Source organism: Crinia signifera, chromosome 11 (assembly GCF_055691185.1).
Source record: "Crinia signifera chromosome 11, ASM5569118v1, whole genome shotgun sequence".
In the NCBI taxonomy this organism is placed as follows: domain Eukaryota; kingdom Metazoa; phylum Chordata; class Amphibia; order Anura; family Myobatrachidae; genus Crinia; species Crinia signifera.
The window spans coordinates 3,079,414-3,098,845 of NC_139227.1; the positions used below are offsets into that span (position 1 = coordinate 3,079,414).

General features: G+C 46.2%; 1 protein-coding gene across 1 annotated transcript in view; it reads right to left on the minus strand.

The window, feature by feature from the left end:
- Window positions 1–19,432, minus strand: part of PC (pyruvate carboxylase) — a 401,728-nt gene that overhangs the window by 282,808 nt on the left and 99,488 nt on the right. The window contains exons 7-8 of the mRNA XM_083164787.1: window positions 9,131–9,248; window positions 4,677–4,828 (exon numbers count right to left, since the gene is read on the minus strand). Of these exons, the coding sequence (XP_083020913.1) occupies window positions 4,677–4,828; window positions 9,131–9,248 (270 nt within the window). The remainder of the gene's footprint in view (window positions 1–4,676; window positions 4,829–9,130; window positions 9,249–19,432) is intronic.

The following is a 19,432-nucleotide window of genomic DNA, read 5'->3' on the forward strand; positions in this document are numbered from 1 at the left end:
GTGGTCATTCCTGAACCGCCTGCAGCTCATAAGCTACTACCATACATACTCCCTCAGCATGGCAAGAAGAACCTATTAACTTTCTGGGTTTTCCCCACAAAAACGTAATATCTTATATATAGATTTACAATAAGTGCAGAACAGAGGGCGCTAAGTCAGCGAGATGTGCACAGATTGCTGCCCGAACCTTCAGGACCATGGGGCACTGTGCCACCATGATCTCCAGGGAAAAGGTCTGCAGATCAGGAAAGGGGGTAACCGCATGTACAGTATGTGATCCGTATTCTGTGCACCTGTAGCCCAGCGCTCCTCTGTATAGCAGGATATCCCTGTGTTCTTGCTGCCACACCTGTATACTGCATGTAACACACTCTATATCACTGCTCTATCATTGGAGACCTCACATACTGTATGGAGATTGTCATCTGGTGGAGGAATAGAAGTATTACAGACGCCGGGAATCATACACCGCACTAAACCACAACGCTCCGCAACAAAAGTATGCCGGCATGCGACCAGATGCAGCGCGCCGCGTGTATCAATCCACACACCATAGGGAGGACAGATGGGTGCGGCTATATCTGTAAATAGAACATTACGGAATTCTTTGAACATGGTTTAAAAAACGAACAATGACTCGGTGTTACACCCGTATGGCATTTAGGGAGAAACATAATTTTGTTCGCATACCACCTGTCGAGAGCTGGGACATATTAGGCAGCAAATGCACAGAATAGTTTTGGAGTTAATATGTTGGAATCTGGAACAAGCAGAAAGACCTGAGAGACCAAATGGTGAGGACTAGACCACGAAACAAAATCATCTCCAAAACCGCAGCTCTGGAGTGTTCCCAGAATGCAGTGGTTACAACCAAATATCACAACAGGTGAACTAGCAACAGTTATGGATGCCCGAGGCTCAATGGTGGGGATTCAGTCACCACCATGTAGGTTGACATGGGTCATTAGGTCGACATGGGTGTTTTTTTTTTGAGCCGACTAGGGCGGGGTGGGAGAATAAGAGTGTGCTGAGCGCAGCGAGCCATACAAGGGGACCCTGTGGTATGTTTTAGTGTTTATGTTGACTGTCAACATAAGGGTAAAAAAAAAAAAAGAATTATATATATATATATATATATATATATATATATATATATATATATATATATATATATATATATATATATATATATATATATATATATATATATATATATATATATATATATATATATATATATATATATATATCAAAAGAAATACCCTTTCAATGCGCTAGAAGATGTCTGTCAGGGCAGCAACTCTATTAGTCCCCCCTGTTAGTGGGGGAGGTGGAAGAAATATAGAAAAGAGAAAAAACAGAGTGCGCCCCTAATGTAAATTCCACCACCAGAATAAGACCAATAACCAAAGATCAATGGTAATTACAGCATAAAATCCACAGTATTTGATTTAATACAACATTTATTAAAAACATGTCGTTTTCATCTGTACAGTATGATTCATACAGAAACAAGGAAATGTACCCAACGCGTTTCGTCGATACGACTTCCTCAGGGGTTAAAAAATTTCCGTATGTTGGTGGGTAGTGAAAATAATCACACCCGGTATGTAAACCTTCTAAAAAGCAGATCCTATGCGGATAATTAATATAAAGTGCTCAGCTGCATCGAGTTCCAACTGTAATTCGGATATGAATCAACAAATATGGAAGTCCTTCTAAACGGTCGGATCCTATAGAGGATCTTAATATTTAAGACTTAAAGCCCAACTGCATCAAAATTCAGTCTGACAACATGTGAGGGTCCTAAGAAACGTAGAATGAGGACTCCTCTTAGATAAGAAACACAGCATGCAAAAGAATGAACCAACTGCATATATATATATATATACATACACACATATACACATATACACACATATATATTTATTTTTTTAAACAGGTCAACTGCTTCACTGTGGACCTTACCCATGTCGACCTAATAACCCTGTTGACCTTATCCATGTCGATCTAATGACCATGTCAACCTTACGACCCTGTTGACCTAACCCATGTCGACCTGACTGTCTAACAACTTGCTGGTGAGCAAGTGATCCACGCCCCGATGGTGTTCGCAGGGCTAGTCTGCCTGCTCACTCCCACAGACTCCAGCACAAATTGCTCTATAGGTTAATGATGGCTCTGGTGGGAAGGTGTCAGACCACACAATGTATCGCAGTTTTCTGCGTATGGCACAGTGTAGCCGCAAACTGGACAGAGTGCCAATGTTGGCACCTGTCCACCACCGAAAATGCCTGGAGTGGGCAGAAATGGACCATGGAAGAAGGTGGCCTGATCTAATAAATCAGTTTTATTTGACATGTGGGTGGTAGCGGGCATGTGCGGAATCTAACTGGGAATAGCGACATAAGGATGCACGGCGGGAAGAAAGGCACCCAGCGGATGCACGGCGGGAAGAAAGGCACGCAGCGGATGCACTGTGGGAAGAAACGCACGCAGCGGATGCACGGCGGGAAGAAAGGCACGCAGCGGATGCACGGCGGGAAGAAAGGCACGCAGCGGATGCACGGCGGGAAGAAAGGCACGCAGCGGATGCACGGCGGGAAGAAACTCACGCAGCGGATGCACTGTGGGAAGAAACGCATGCAGCGGATGCACTGTGGAAAGAAACGCACGCAGCGGATGCACTGTGGAAAGAAACGCACGCAGCGGATGCACTGTGATGATCTGTGCAATATCCTGCTGTGACACCAAGTCTCCTGGCGTCTACGTGAATGTTACTTTGACTTGTACCAGCTGCCTAAACATTGCAAACCAAGTACATCCATTCATCCCAACAGTATTCATGTATATCAGCAGGACAACGCACTCAAACACTGTCCAGGAATGGATTCAGAAACATGACAAAGTTCAAGGTACTGACTTGGCCTCCAAATACCCCAGATCTCAACGCGATCAAACATCTGTGGGATATGCAGGAAAAAAAAGAAAAAGTCTGTGCCATGGAGGCCGACATTGTAACGTACAGGCCTGACCAGATCTGCCGCAAACATCTTGGGTCAAATTCTACTGTATAACACGGGTAGACGGACAGTTTCCAGACAGTCGGGATCCGAACAGTCAAAACTCCAACACCCGGGGTCCCGACGGCCACCGACTATTCTCCCTCGTGGGGGTCCATGACCCCCATAGAGGGAGAATAGAATAGGTGGCGAGCCCGCAGGGGGCTTTGTTGCGCTTGCCCCGCTGTCTGAGTCCGGCCAGTTGGGATCCCGACGTCGGACTAATGACTGTTGTGATCCCTACTGTCGGGACCATATACCACACCTTCACAGATCTTGTGGCATCCATGTCTTATGCTGTGTACACATGGTGAGATTTGAAATTAGATTCTGACTACATAGTCAAAATCGAATGAATATCGCATGCAAATCTCCCGTGACAGCACAAATCTAAATCCAGATAGACAGGGCAGCAATGACTATATAGTGCAAATCTAATGTAGATTGTATGAATTGTATGTAAATAGTACAGAGATAGCAGAGATTGTATAGCACTCGAATCTTATGCTGTGTATACACTTGTACAATCTGCATGAGATCCAGATGAGATTTACAATTTAGACTATATTACAATTTAGACTATATAGTCTATGCAGCCAAGACTTTCTGGCTGCGATACGGGAGCGCGCATCGGGATCGCAAGGGATAAAACCCATACAATCTGCATGAGATCCAGATGACTATATAGTCAAAATCTCATCTGGATCTCATGCAGATTGTACAAGTGTGTACACACCATTAAATCGAATAGCAAGGGAATCTCACCGTGTACGCACACCATTATTCTAATGCAGGGATAGCCAACTCCAGTCCTCGAGAGCTACCAACAGTGCATGTTTTGCAGGTTTCCTCACAGAATCACAAGTGAAGTCATTAGCTCCACCTGTGGATCTTTTAAAATGTGTCAGTGAGTAATGAGTGCACCTGTGCAGCAGCTAGGTTGTCTGGAAAATGTGAACTGTTGGTAGCTCTCGAGGACTGGAGATGGCTACCCCTCCTCTAAAGCCATGAGGGAGACCTACAAGATATTTGGCAGGTGGTTTTTATGTTAGGGATACGGTCATTGGGTCTACAGCAAGTTGGTCGACAAGCAGGGGTCTGGGTCGAAAGGAGTCTAGGTCGACACAAGCATTAGGTCAACCGCCAAAATGTCCACTACAATCCATTAGGGCATGGTGAAAGAATAAAATAGTGTGCCAAGCGCAGCGAGGCACCGTGCCCGATGCAAGGGGATGCGATGCATTGGAAACTGTGTCCATGTCGACTGTCGACATTCGGGTCAAAAACAGTGAAAAACACATGTCGACATATTGACTGTCGCCCTAGACCCATGTCGACTTATTGCTTGTGTCGACATAGACCCATGTCGACCATCTTGCTGTAGACCAAACGATCCCACTGAAAGATATCGGCAGCCGACACCATTCAGTGGGTGCGGCCAACATCGTCCGCGGACCATATGGATAACTATATTGGCCGCGGTTCCCATCGTGTAGAGTGTATGAGGCTTAAACCGTGACAAACATACAAACAATTCTGCTGGAAGTAAACAGCGACCCTGTAAGTGGCATTACTATGTATCTTTACTACAGTACCATCTCCAGCCGATCTTACCTGCTTTGCCAGTTTGACAGAATCATGGGTCAGCCGATCCCGGAGTTGAGGATCCAGCTGAGCAGCTGGTGCTATCTCCACCACCTTCTGGTGTCTCCTCTGAATGGAGCAATCTCGTTCGTACAGATGCACCACATTGCCATACTTGTCACCTGATGGGCACAAAAACCAAAAACATTGCGATAATTTGATACAAATTTACAATTATTAGCCTGTCGGCATTCTGCTTTGGACCCACCAGTGTCCCCATTCTCACCGTGGAGAATCTAAATGTGGAAATTCTGCAGTGGGAGCTGGCTTTCTACAACATCGATGGGGGAATGTTAGTAACGTTACCAACAGACCAGTGATAGAGGATTTCTTCTTTTTCCAGTAAAAACTAAATGACATTTAATCAAGTCACTGCTTTATCCCCTCTCCCCTGCTTGAATTCAAGACTCAAGTGCAAAGTACAATGGAATATAATGGCACTATGAAAGTAAATGTATAGGATCTATAGAGGTAAAGGGGCTCAGCCGGCACACTCAGCGGCTTGTACTGAGAATTGGTACCTTGCTGAGATTTATAGTTCTATGCAAACGAGGAGGGGGGGGGGGGGGCGCGACAACAAGTGCATCATGTAGTCACTACTGCTAACATTCTATATTAGTTTTTATCTATTATATTAGAGGTTATTACCATACACCCCTCTCCACCAGGGCATCACAAATGAAATAAAGCAATGGCATGTTACCGAGTACTGGCTGTTATATAGAGTGCAAGGTGTTTGTACACAGTGTTAAACGTGTTGCGGAAGTAAAGGAAGTGAAAAAATACTTCGATATAAAACATATATTCACATTTAATACCACTTTTGGTACATGTGTATTAGCACGGCGCCCGATTTTACTACGTACGCAAACGTAGTGAAATCGCATCGCATTGTATCGCATGCCGTTCTGGTATGGTATGCGATGCGATTTGACGCTTATGGCATTTAATGTACTATAGCACAGGGTTGCCGACTTTAAGATTCTCCTCTCCGGGAGAAGCCCGGAGAGGAGAGTTTCAGAAGCCGCTCAGGGGGCGGGGCTTACGTGTGACATCACTAAGCCCCGCCCCCATGCTGTTAAGGCATCAAATTCACATATCTCCGTGGAGGGGGCGGGGCTAAAATGACGTGATTGTGCCGTTTTAGCTCCGCCCCCTCCTCTGAGACCCGAGGATTGCGGCATTTTAATGCCGCGATCCGGGGGTCGCCGGGGGTCCCCTCTGAATCCGGGAGGGTTGCCCACCCTTCCGGGGGCCGGGAGGGGGTACCCGATTTTCGGGAGACTCCCGGAAATTCCGGGAGGGTCGGCAACCCTGCTATAGCATTAAATTACATCAGGGCTCGACAAATCCCGGGGGCCAGGTCGCCATGGCGACCAGATTCTGCTTCCTGGCGACCAGATTTTTTTGCAGGGAGGGAGGAAGCAGAATCTGGTCGTGGGCGGTGCCCAATTACCTTTCTCCCTCACTAACCCGCGCCAGCGCTGCCCGACTCCCCTTCTCCCCCTCCTGCCTGAGCAGCGGCAGCGCTGCCCTCTCCACCTTCTCCCTCACTAACCAGCGCCAGCGCTGCCCGAATCCCCCCCCTGACTGAGCGCTGCCCTCTCCCCCTTCTCCCTCGCGCGTCAGCGCCGTACTACTCCCCTTCTCTCTCCCCCCCCCTGACTGAGCAGCGGCAGCGCAGCGCTGCCCTCTCCCCCTTCTCCTTCGCTAACCAGCGCCGCCCGACTCCCCTTCTCCCCCCCCCCCCCCACTGAGCAGCGGCTGCGCTGCCCTCTCCCCCTTCTCCTTCACTAACCAGCGCTGCCAGACTCCCCTTCTCCCCCCCCCCACTGAGCAGCGGCAGTGCTGCCTGTTCCCCCTCCATCCTCACTAACCAGCACTGCCTGTCTCCCCCTCCTGCCTGAGGAGCAGCGGCAGCTCTCCCTCACTAACCAGCAAAAGTACATAAGATGAGACCTCACGATCTCGAAGGCTGCAGGAACTTTAAGCAGTTTATTGGCCAGCAGTAACCAGGTGATGGGACATAGGATTGTACCCAGCTTACTTGTAGCTGCTTGGGGGGGAGGGGGGGGGGGGGGGGGGGGAAATTTACTTTGGCTCCCAAGCTTTTGTCCTGGCTCCTAGATTTTAGAAAGATTTGTCAAGCCCTGAATTACATATAATGTAATTTATTAAGGCCCCCCCCCCCCCCCCAGTATCGACGTGATCCCGAAGCGTGGTGAGTGCTGCGAGCCCGCGAGGGGCGGTGGTACGCGTCCGACTAACCTTTTCATACCCCCACTATCCACGTCGATGTGGAGTTAATACTATATAGTGTGGCGAGCGCAGCGAGCCCCGCAAGGGAACGTGTATTATGTTACATGTATTATGTGTCCACTCGCCACGCTTCAGGCTCAATGTATAAAATCAACTCACCGACGTGGATAGTAGGGGTATGAAAAAGTTGGTCGGACACGTACCGCTGCGCTCGCCACGCTTCGGGATGATGTGGATAGTGGGGGGGGGGGGGGGGGGGCGGGGCAAAATAAATGATATTATATGTCATTTTTCCATTAAATGGTGTTATTCTAGGTTCCATCAGAACCAATATCTCATTGCATGCCATTATTGTATGGATGCAATTTTTTATCGCATCCTATCTTTTTAATGGATTCACTGACACAGAGCAGTGAATACATTGGATAGGAAAATCGCATCGAATGCCATACAATATGGCATGCGATGCCATGCGATTTCACTACCGTGAATAGCCTTCTATGCAAATGGAGTAGTGGGCACCGTGATAATACACAAGTACCCCACTTCTTTACATGTGTTAAGTAGTGCTGCTCTGAAGTGGTCCAGTCTGGTAAGCTGCTTGCTGCTTTCACACACCTTACACCATATAAACAGAAGGAGGGGGTGGGGGGGTATAGGGCTGCACACCCTAGCTACTAATAATGGGATGTGCTACCTTACTGAGACTTCGTATTACAACATAGGAACACCATTTACATTTTTATATATAATATATGAGGTTCTTGGCATAGTGGATTGCATAGGGAACCTGAACCCCCCTCTTTTTTTTTTTTGCAAATAATGGCTGTTGTCATAAGATTTAAAATTAAATTCATTATTAACTGCATAGGTTGCTTCTGGTTTGTCATTGGCGTTATATTTTATTATTTTCATACTCCCATTTAGAAGAGTAACTAGACAGTATTTCATTGTAGATTTCCTTTATTAATAATAATGTAAATTTGTATTACCCGTATAAATAACAGATATCCTTAAGGTACAATACGCATGTGGTTTGCGTGCAATGCCATGCGATCCGAAGCGACAGATGCCAGCCTTATCCATTTAATAGGATTAAGGGGTAGATTTATTAAGCTCGGTGAAGTGATAACGTCTCTGGTTTTTATCACTGACCAATCAGCTCCTACCTGTCATTTTCCAAACCAAGCCTGTAACTTCACAGCTAGGAGCTGATTGGTCAGTGATAAAAACCAGACACTTTATCACTTCACCGAGCTTAATAAATCTGCCCCATAGTGAGTAATAGGAATCCTCTGCTAATCCCCTCCTGTATTGTTCTATGCATTGTACTGCATCTGACAATAGGCCTTGGTGAGCCATGGCTCTCCAGAGATGGCTAGATGAGGATGGCTCCATCGGACTGTACAGACTGTGCTGTGCGAAGGGATGCCCACGGGAGCGCCCATCACACAGCACCCTCGCACCGTGCATGGGCACCTTAACACTTGCATAATGAATCGCCAGAAATTCCAGAGAATTCCATTAACTAAAATATACATATTTCCACTGCAGAGTGGCCTTTATTGGTGTGATGGCATACGAGGACATACTAACCCTTTTACAGGTACAGCTAGAACATATACGCTTTATATACTTTGTCAGCAAATAAGGTCATCCATGTCTAGTAGAACAGTACAGTGGACAAATCTGTGACCTGTAACCTATGAGAGCACGTGAAGGTCACACTGGTATGGGCTGTTTTATGGTCATACATGTGTTCCATAGTCATATAGCCATTTCTCCTACACTACACAGGGAGTCACCTGCCCCCCGCTCACATGATTCCCCAGTCAGCCATCGATAGGCTGCATCGAATCTGGCACATCTAGCTTCCAGCCTATCAGTGACTGGGAAAGTCTAGCCTCTGCTTCCTCGAAGTACAGCAAGGGGAGGGGTAATGATGTATGGGATAGGAGAACACATCAAATCTAAATGTATCCCAATTCCAAACCTCTCTAACAAAAAAAAAAATGTAAAGATTTTGTCCATAATAAAAAGTATTATTTAGTGCAGCAGATTGGTAGATACATGGGATAAAATGGGCTACAGTAGTACATCCCTTTCACTTTCATATTAAGCAGGCCCTACGCCAATCAGAGCAGCCCTTTCATCACTGCACTCACCAAGTATCTGGACTTCTATGTGACGGGGTTTTTCAATGAACTTCTCTACAAACAAGGCTCCATTTCCAAAAGCGGAGAGGGCCTCAGAATAGGCTCGGGTGTAGTTCTCCTCAAGTTCCTGCAGGAAGGAATACATGCACCAACATTAAAAAGTTTCAGGGCAAAATTAAAGCATAATAAACCGTTCATGAAGAAACAAAGAACAGGTCATGTACACATTATTACGATTTCAAAATATACTCAAAACATTGAAGAAAAGTAATATACTGTGTAAAGACAGCAAGGAACAGCGGAAGACAAATATTTTCTTTGGTACTTGTTTAGTTTCACGGCGACACCTAACGCTACGCTGTCAGCATAGCCCAACAGCAGCCCAGCGTAGTGTCCTAGTGACAGCCCAGCGTAGTGTCCTAGTGACAGCCCAGCGTAGTGTCCTAGTGACAGCCCTGCGTAGTGTCCTAGTGACAGCCCTGCGTAGTCACCGTACTGTCCCCACGAGCTGAAGCTCTGTCCCTGGCAAGCCTCTCACACAGCGCCGGTAACTGCCAGATCCCCCGAGCTGGCGGAGAGGCGATCATGTGGGCGCCGGCGGAGAGGTGCTCCATCTGCCTGAGACGCACGAGCGTGTCATACGCTTCTGCATCTCACTAATTTGTGCGATCGGGTACGGCAACCCTGCCGTAGGACGTGCGTCTCGTGCACAAAGGGGGGTGGGAGAGCAAGTGCGTCCTTGCACAATAAAAGACGCATTTGCCAGTGCTCCATGTTACATACTGGCAAATGCCTCCATTTCAAACCCTCACTATCCACGTCAGCCTGAAGCATGGCGAGCACAGAGCGGGGACGCGGTACGCGTCCTCCCAACCTGTTTATACCCCCACTATCCACAGCGGCATGGAGTTGATTTTATAAAGTGTGGAGTGTGCAGCAAGCCACCAAGCCCAAAGCGTGGCGAGCCCCACAAGGGGACGTGTAGAACGAGCCTGAAGCGCGGCGAGCCCCGTGAGGGGACGAGGAACACATGTCAAGTAATCCACGTTCGCTCGTCAAACTTTATCAAATTAACTCAATGCCGACGTGGATAGTGGGGGTATGAACAGGTGGGGAGGATGCTGCGTCCGCTCACCACGCTTCAGGCTGACATGGATAGTGGGGGTGTTTCAGGAACACATTCACACCTGTCATGTCAGGCAGGTTAAAAAGGTCAATGGTTCCCACACAATGTAATAAGCGCTGGCGTAAGGCTGACTGACTACGCCAACAGCGTAAGGCTGACTGACTACGCCAACAGCGTAAGGCTGACTGACTACGCCAACAGCATAAGCTCCGGTTAGGCGCGAGCGTACACAGTCGCAGACACAAGCTGACTATGCTAGCCACGGGAACACTACACTGATGCTGACAGGGACACTTTTTAAATTGGAGAAAGGAATCGGTGGGTCGTGTTATATGCGCAGTCTATACACAACCACTAGAACACCAAGAACATCTATGGTAAAACTTGCAACAGAGCGGTTTACACCGTGTTCTAGTGACCTAGTGTAGGTACACATCTGAATGAGCTCATCCTGTTGTGATAAATTGGCATTCATACTGTGCACCCATTTCATTTTTTATTTTAAGTAATTTACATGACAAAGTCTATTACCCAAACGTATCTTATTGCGCATTATTGCAGGTTCAGTCTCCCTGAAAGTCTAGTGGGACAGAAATCTTTGGATTACTACCTCCAAATACCCCATTAATGCACATAGCGGTCGTAAACGGTTCTTTCCAAGTGCACACCCGCTACACAGGTCCCACAAACGTTACATATTTTCTTCCTTCCCTTTCACATCCACCTGACTTTTGGTCAACTGTCCTGTGTGACGGGACCAATACACACAATATGTCGCACCTGTCCGGAATCAATGCCTACTTCCCTATAGATTGTAAGCATGCATGTCTGTGTTAATACAAATTCTTTTTTTTATTACTATTTTCTCCCAATTGTAAAAGAACAAAAGGAATATATAAATAAATGTAAAATAATGTTTGAATACCATAATCAGATCTCTTGCGGATGGGACCCAAGACCAAACACGTAATGCATTATGTGTAATCTTACCTGAAGGTAACATACATCATGTGCATGACACCAGATTAGTGTACACTGAATAATCAGAAAGCAAACTCGTCACTACAGTATCTCCATCATGTTTAAACATGTCATATATATAGGAGATTTAACCTAGAGTACACACATCTGTAGTGTATGACCGGATCCTGCATTATTTTCCAGTTTATAATGCTTTATACCAGGCATGCACAACATTGGCCCTCCAGATGTTGTGAAACTACACATCCCAGCATGCTTTGCAACAGTTTTAGCATTCTCTAATAGCAAAACTGTGGCAAAGCATCACATCTGGAGGGCCAACGTTGGACATGCCTGCTTTATACGGTAAGTTCTCGCGAGCAGGCCCCTATTCCCAAGGGCGCTTTACCTACTCTCACCGATACCATCAACTCCTCCCCCGTTCTCTACAACAGTTACTAACCCTTGGTTTCTGCAACACTGCCGTTCATTGTTGTATTCACTCCCAATGTAGGTCCTGAAACATTCTGTACTGTAGGCCCTAGTTTCTGGTTTCGTTCCTGTACAGCACACTGGACCCCTTGTGGTACCATAGAATTACCCACGCGGGAATAATAACAAACCACCCACAGCTAAACCTGTTTGTGTTCGCAGATAAGTCTGTTTTTACAGTCGCACAAATACCTTATGGGATTGATCATGTTCTACAAAATGTGTTGTGCTCTAGGGCACCTGCCTTGTAACTCCGGATACACTTCAGCAGCACCACAGGGTCACTCGCTCCATTATTAAAAAGACAAAATTACATATTCAGCAATAAACCAACGTTAGAAAAGTCATCCGTGAATTACAATTGCGGACGACTTCATTTACTCATGTACCCTAATTTTTATCATAATTTAAATCTCATTTTATCTTGCAATTCCAGTTAACGACCTCTACTTTGCATTTCAATTAGGACACTGGCTTTACTCATTTGTTTTCTTGCTAGAAAATGATCATCCCCCTCAGCGCTAAAGAAATCCAGTCAGGGAAATGTGGGCTCATACATCAGCCTGGACTATTCCTTTGTCGAATGCTTTCCAAACTTTATTCTATACAATGTTGCCCATATTTCAACCAAGTGACCGACATCTACTGTATGCATGAAAAGAATATATCTATTTATATATAAAGGATAATTAGAGGGTCAATGACAGACAGATAGCCAGACCATCACACACACTGTTCAACCATCAGTCTAATATCGTGTAGGTCACCAAAGCAACCTTTCTACAGTTATTAAACAAGAGCAAATAGGGGTGCCCTCCACCTTAGAATAGCGCTAGAAAATGAAAATAACTCCCCTGTTCGTAGGCCTGTGTCTGGGTTGGATCTCTTGTGTGTTTTACTGTAGAATATGAAAGACAAAAAGACAGAGCTCTGCCCTTGTATAATACGGTTTTGTCACAAACAAGCTTTACAGAATTAGGGGATAACGAATGATACAAAGGAGGAGCAAGATGGCGACAATACACATCCAGCAGAGGAGATGGAGGAGCAAGATGGTGATAGGAGCAATATACATCTATAAGGGAGAATAAAGGTGTACTAAGATGGCCGCCAAACAATCAAAGCCAAATAAGGTGTATCAAGATGGCCGCCGAACGGGACACAGACGTGATATACATAATTTCCGTGAGGTGCAGGAAGATTTAGAAGACAGCATACCAGCTTATCACTTCCGGAGAAGAGAGCTAGTGGATATGAGGCACATCTATGCTTCCTAATCCGCCGGAGGGAACGGAATCCCGCGGTGTCACTTCCGGGGAGGTGACGCGCTAGAGTCCCGCCGAGTCACTTCTGGGGGAGAAGTGAAGATACACGAAGTGTCCTGTAACGAGCCCCACGCCCGGGAACCTGGACAACAATAGGAATATTGGAGTTGAAAGTGGTATAATTATATTGTATACAGTAAGCTGATTATCCCGCAGGTGGCGGAATTACAGGTAATATGAGGGCTATTTAAGCCTTACAGATGAAAGTCACTGGCACCTTGAAAAAGATCTCAAGTGGAGATCGAAACGCGTCGGAAGTGACTTCTAGAGGGAACAGCTGGACACATCCAGGCGATCTGACAGTTATCAGAGGTACTATTTACGGGGCCCCGTGGAACATAACATCTGGACCTCTGGTACTTCAGTCAACCTGTGATAAGTTTCCCAGCGTGTGTTTTTTAACCATTCATTTTCCAAATAAAGGATCCACTTTTTAGCTTTTCCTTGGTCGAGTTATTTGGACTTTACTCCACAGGATAAAGATGAAGTGCTTTTCTGAATACGCGAAAGAGGGAGTACATGGAAAGGGGGAATCCCCGAATTTATTGGAATATTCGTGTAAAAAAAAAAAAAAAAAAAGCTAATTATTTTGTGATACACCTGAATACGCTGAGACAGTGTGAGTGGTTTGAAAGGGGGAACCCACCGGTCTCACTGTCTATTTGTATCATTCGTTATCCCCTAAATCTGTAAAGCTTGTTTGTGACAAAACAGTATTATACGAGGGCGGAGCTCTGTTTTTTTGTCTTTCATATTCTACAGTAAAACACACAAGAGATCCAACCCAGACACAGGCCTACAAACAGGGGAGTTCTTTTCATTTTATAGCGCTATTCTAAGGTGGAGGGCACCCCTATTTGCTCGTGTTTCTATATCTATTGGAGGTGTGGTGTTCCCTCCAAGCTCTCACTGTGACCTGCTGCTATACTGCGCAACAGGAATCCCATCAACCTTTTGTTTTTTCTACAGTTATGGACTCCTCCTCCGGATGGTGCCTCCATGGCTTAAACTACTTTATTCAGCAAATCCAAAAGATACTTGATTAGATTGAGTTCAACACCTTGAACTCTAAATTTATGCAGTGTGGCAGGGCACAATGAACGGGATTCAGATGGGATTAAAATGCTACATGCCTGGAAGGAGCAGTAATGCAGCAGTAAGAGTCTCGTATAATTAGTCCCATCCTAGGATGCAGCATCGGATCAACTGCAACTCCATTGGCCAGCTGAGTGACCCATGAAGGCACGATAGCCGGCCGCTGCAGGTCACGAAAAATCTCAATTAGAAGATGGGGATCCTGACCTCAGCACTCCCCAAAAACAAAGGTGACTCCTCCATTTTGGGAAATGTCTGCAGCCATTCTGCTGCCACCGACGTAGGACCCTTACTGCACTTGTACAAGAAGCCCAGGAATGTCTGAAACCGGTCATTGAAACATTGCAACACAGCAGTTAGCGACCAATGATTTGCTCAGGAGGACCAGTGGGGACCCAACCCCAAAACATTAAGGAAACCCGCCAGCCTGGAAGGTGCCTTGTTGACAACTTGGGTTTATGTCCTACTGTGGTCTACATCAAAAAACCCACCCTCTCAGCCCAAAACAAAATGGGACATGAATAATCATACCAAGCCACAAGTTACCAAGTCCTTCAGGATCCAATTCGTGACATCAAAAGCCAGGTGACCAGTGTTGCACTGTACTCCGGGAGGGGCACGCTGGTGGGTCTTCTGCTCCCAACTCTGGCCTGCTGGACACACATCTGGTACCTCCTGCAGTTACCACAGACAATTCTGGCCAGATGCCGCTGTAATTAAGCCCCCGTGGTCAGCCTCGGTGCTCTGTGACAGTGGATGGCACCGCCATGTATTCTCGGTACATGTGATGCTATAGATTGAGAAAATGTTGAATATCCTCACAACTTCAGATATAGAATGTCCCGTGCCTCAGATATCCACTACCATTCCCGTTTATAGCTTTGATCTTTCACATTGCCTTGCCATGAGCAAGCTAGTCAGTGTTCAAACGAACTCATGAGATACCACACTACAGCTTATATAGGTCTGGGCATTTCCAAGAGGACACCGCACAGTGGCACCACCTACTGTACCATTACATACGGCTATCCCATGACCAGGAGTGGATTGGTATAGAAAAACACATTTCTAGAAGGGGTCAGTTGAAGGGATGGATCCCTCCTGATAGGGAGAGATTCGGAGTTGGGCACAGTTGCAGCAGTCCGAGTCATTTATTGCAGTTATGTCTGCAAGTTTATGTTAATTCCACTACAATGCATTTCCCTGATCTCATAAGAACCCCGGTTGTGAGTTGTAGCTACACAACAGCTGGGGAGCCACAGGTAAACTTACCTACAGAAAGGGTGATTCTGCCACAGAGCACTGACGGTGCTCACACAGTGCATAGTGTTTGTCCCTGTATAATAAGGGCGGACGGCAACTGGTAATTAATGTTTGTTTCATGCAAAGCCTACATAAGACAACGTGCAGCTTTGGGGCGCACAGTATATAGCAAGGCCATACGCGCACACAGTGGAGGGGTTCAAAGTACTTAGAACCCCCCCGCCAGAAGCAGAGATTACGGATCTGCATTTATTTATTTATATTGAACAGTCTCATACAGCTGCTGCTGCACTGGCTGCAGCCATGGGGAGTGAGCACCAGCTACCGAGGCTGCGTGCAGACAGTTTCCAGAAAGCAGTGATCCATGTGGCCTGGGGAGGCAGGGGCTGCACTGGCTGCAGCCAGGGGGAGTGAGCACCAGCTACAGAGGCTGCGTGCAGACCGTTTCCAGAAAGCAGTGATCCATGTGGCCTGGGGAGGCAGGGGCTGCACTGGCTGCAGCCAGGGGGGGGAGAGCACCAGCTACAGAGGCTGTGTGCAGACAGTTTCCAGAAAGCAGTGATCCATGTGGCCTGGGAATTTTGTGAATTTTTGGGAGTGTGTAAAGAAGGGGAATTTTCGGATGGTCATTCATCAAAGCATCTCAGATTTTCTTCGGAATAATGGAGGACTGAACACTCTGATATAAGGATGTCCAGTTCCTTTTTAAATTGTGGAATTGGGTCAGATTTGAGATCTCTATACACTGAGTAATCGGAGAGTTGGCGATAAATCTCTGCCTTGTAGTCGCAGGTATTCTGTACCCCCAGCGCTCCGCCTTTATCGGCTGTCCTTATGCCAATGTCGGAGTAAGAGCCCAAGTCTTTGAGGGCTTGCCGCTCGGTAATGGTTAAGTTATGACCTTTGATGTTGGTGGCGTGTTCTTGGCTGGAGATCACTGTACCCATGCAATCAAGAAAGCACTTTATGGCTATGTTGCTGGAGGTTGCATCAAATGTAAATTTAGCAGACATCGTTGGGGCTGTGGTTGGTGCTGAGGAGTTTTTGGCAAAGAACTCTTAGTTTCAATCGTCTGCCCATCTTGTAGAGGTCGACTTCAAAGGGGTCAGGTCGGATCGTGGGAACAAAGGACAGTCCTTAATGAGAACATCATTTTCTGTTGTAGAGAGTATTCTGGCAGATAAATTGTATGTCATGTCCTCTTTGACTTGGACCTGATTCTGGATCCTCGCCCACTGACCTCCATGGCAGGTTCTAGTATGTCTGTGGGGCCTCTCCTGGCCCTGGTGAGAACCCATAAAGGGTTCTCTGGCTTCCCTGGCCTCTGCACATTCTGAATCGCTTGACGACGGAGCGCTTACAGCCAACATTGCGTTCATGACTGTGTTTTCCCTTTTTAGATTATCGTCTATTGTCCCCATGGTGATGGGTGCACTACTGTATCGGCACACCCCCTGGAAGGAATGGACTAGTCGGCGCAAGTATGATGTCATCGGGTTTACACAAAGGATTTTTCTGGATTAACAGTGCGCTGGGCCGCTGCCTTAGGTAGTGTTGGAAAGTATAAATCACCTTACATACAAAGCACAAATCCAAACAAGAGAAAATACCAACACTGTCCTCTAGGCACTGCTCAACAGGGGATTTCTCCTCAGATTCATCAGACAAATACCCAAAAATACAAAAAGAAACAGAGACAACAATAGCGTAATATTGTTATGATAGGTTCTCCACAATCCTAGATCAGTATATTCCAATCCTTAATGGACATAGGGGGACTCGTACCCTTTAAGTTGGTCTACTTTTTAGGGTAGACTTAAATGGCCTGCATGGGGGCGGTCAGATCACCGTTAGATTCCCACGTGGTCCACTCTTTCACTTGTAGCATATGAAATAAAAAAAGCTGGTATAGTGTAATACCGCTTTATTCACACACAATTTAAAATACATACAGCAGGGATTTAAAACATCAGACTCTCACCGAGCAGTATTGTCCACACAGAAAATGTAGACAACATAGGCAGATGGTGTAACACAGGCGTCCCTGCAGCCTCTCCTGGTGTCAAGTCCAAAGTTCCTTGCCCTCCACTCCACGGCCAACGCGTTTCCTGACCACAATGGTCTCCAGTCACTTAGGGGCCCCTGTTGAAGACTGGTTGGAATCCGGTCGAAACGGCTGTTGGGTCAGCCACTGTACTGTACACTTGTATGAACATGCTGTAACTTTTTCAATATACTTTTTTTTGCATCTAACTGAGTGCTGGTCTGTTCCTGTCCTACACACCTAGGCTGGGTAAGTGCTATTTAAAAATACTGACTGGACCCTGCACCAACCGTTCTGTCTACTTGCATTGAGTGCTGTTTTTCTAAAAGACTATGTATGTATGTATGTATGTATGTATGTATGTATGTATGTATGTATGTATGTATGTATGTATGTATGTATGTATGTATGTATGTATGTATGTATGTATGTATACACACACACACACACACACACACACACACACACACGCTCCTAATCGTACAAATAAACATAACTGTTCATTAAGGGCTGTGCCTCAGCTGCTGCCAGGGTCTCTATTAATAATTCTGTAGCAGAATCAGAACATGATCCTTTACAGTGGAATATACAGTATGGCATTTCAATCTTTCAGGAAGCATCCTGGGGCTTACATGGGGGGGGATAGAGTATGTAAAGAGGCCAAAATGAAAGAGGGCGGGGAGGGGATTAAAATAACTACGAAGGGATAGGAATATTTATAGCTAGGGAAATCCAGCCGGCGTTTATTCTTATATATCAGCTGAAAGGAACCTCTAGGACATCATTAACTTATGTACACCATGGGAAAGATTTATGGAAATCAGAGGAAAATGAAGCAATTGAAATGAAGTGTAAGAGGTGTCCCGACACAGCAAGCTGGTGAGAGATGAAAGAACCAGCCCACATAGGAAAAACCTGCGCAATTAGAGAGTCATTGTGCAACACACTCAGAATACAACTATTCATCTTGGCTAATCATGTACAGCGCACAATAGATGAACGGTCATTATTCTAGCGAATATAAATTAGGTAGCGGGAACATTTGCTGTTGGCTCTTGCTGGCCAAACACAACCATCAAATAATAGAGGGGACCTAGAATATTTAGTTCTCTGAACCTCTCACACAGTGTATAAATATTAATACTACTGGGATGTTCTTTCCGGCACAGCCGAGTTGTGGCCTTCTCAGCTCATGTCCATTAAGTCTCGCAGCGTTTCACCTGCAGTCATTGCATGATGGATTGCTACATAGCGTACACTCATGAAGATCATTGATCTGTACGGTAAGAGCATCCTCCATCTTGATGAGGAGATAGATGCACCGGAGAACCAGTATGGTATATTTCTGGAACATCTGGTGCATTAAAGCTTTCCATGCAGTAAACCATGTAACCAACGTCAATAGGTAAATGCTGTGTCTTACCATACAGCCTACAAGACAAACTAAAGGAATAAAATGCCCCAAAACTTGTGTAAGCCCTAAAAGTTTTAGGGGAGATGGTCGCCGGGCCCTATTCAATGCTGTATTCCCCGACAGCATTGAGCAGGGTATCTCGGCAGAACGAGCCCAACTTCACAAGCTGTCGGGCTGGTTCTGCCGAGAAGGGCCGGGAAGTGAGGAGCAGCCGGCTGTAGCTGGCCTCTTCGCTTCCCACTGCAGGTGGGACATTGAATCCCGCCTGCATGTTATCGGTCGAGCTGACCGAGAACGGGACAGGCTCACGGCGGTCGAGCAAGCTCGACCTCCGTGACCTACACATTGAATACCCCCCTAAGTCTCATTAACCGGAGAAGCAATACACAAACAGTTGGTTAAAATAGCAAACATTGAGAAGTGCATAAATGTCATTATTGACCTTTTCACCAGACCAAGCGCAGCAATCTACTTGGTTAATCTGTTGCAGAACCGACACAAAACTCGTCCCTGATAGTAAAGGAAGGGCATACAGTACATAAGGGGCGATTTAAGCCCCATTTCTAAGTACTTTGACTAGGTTGCTTACAAA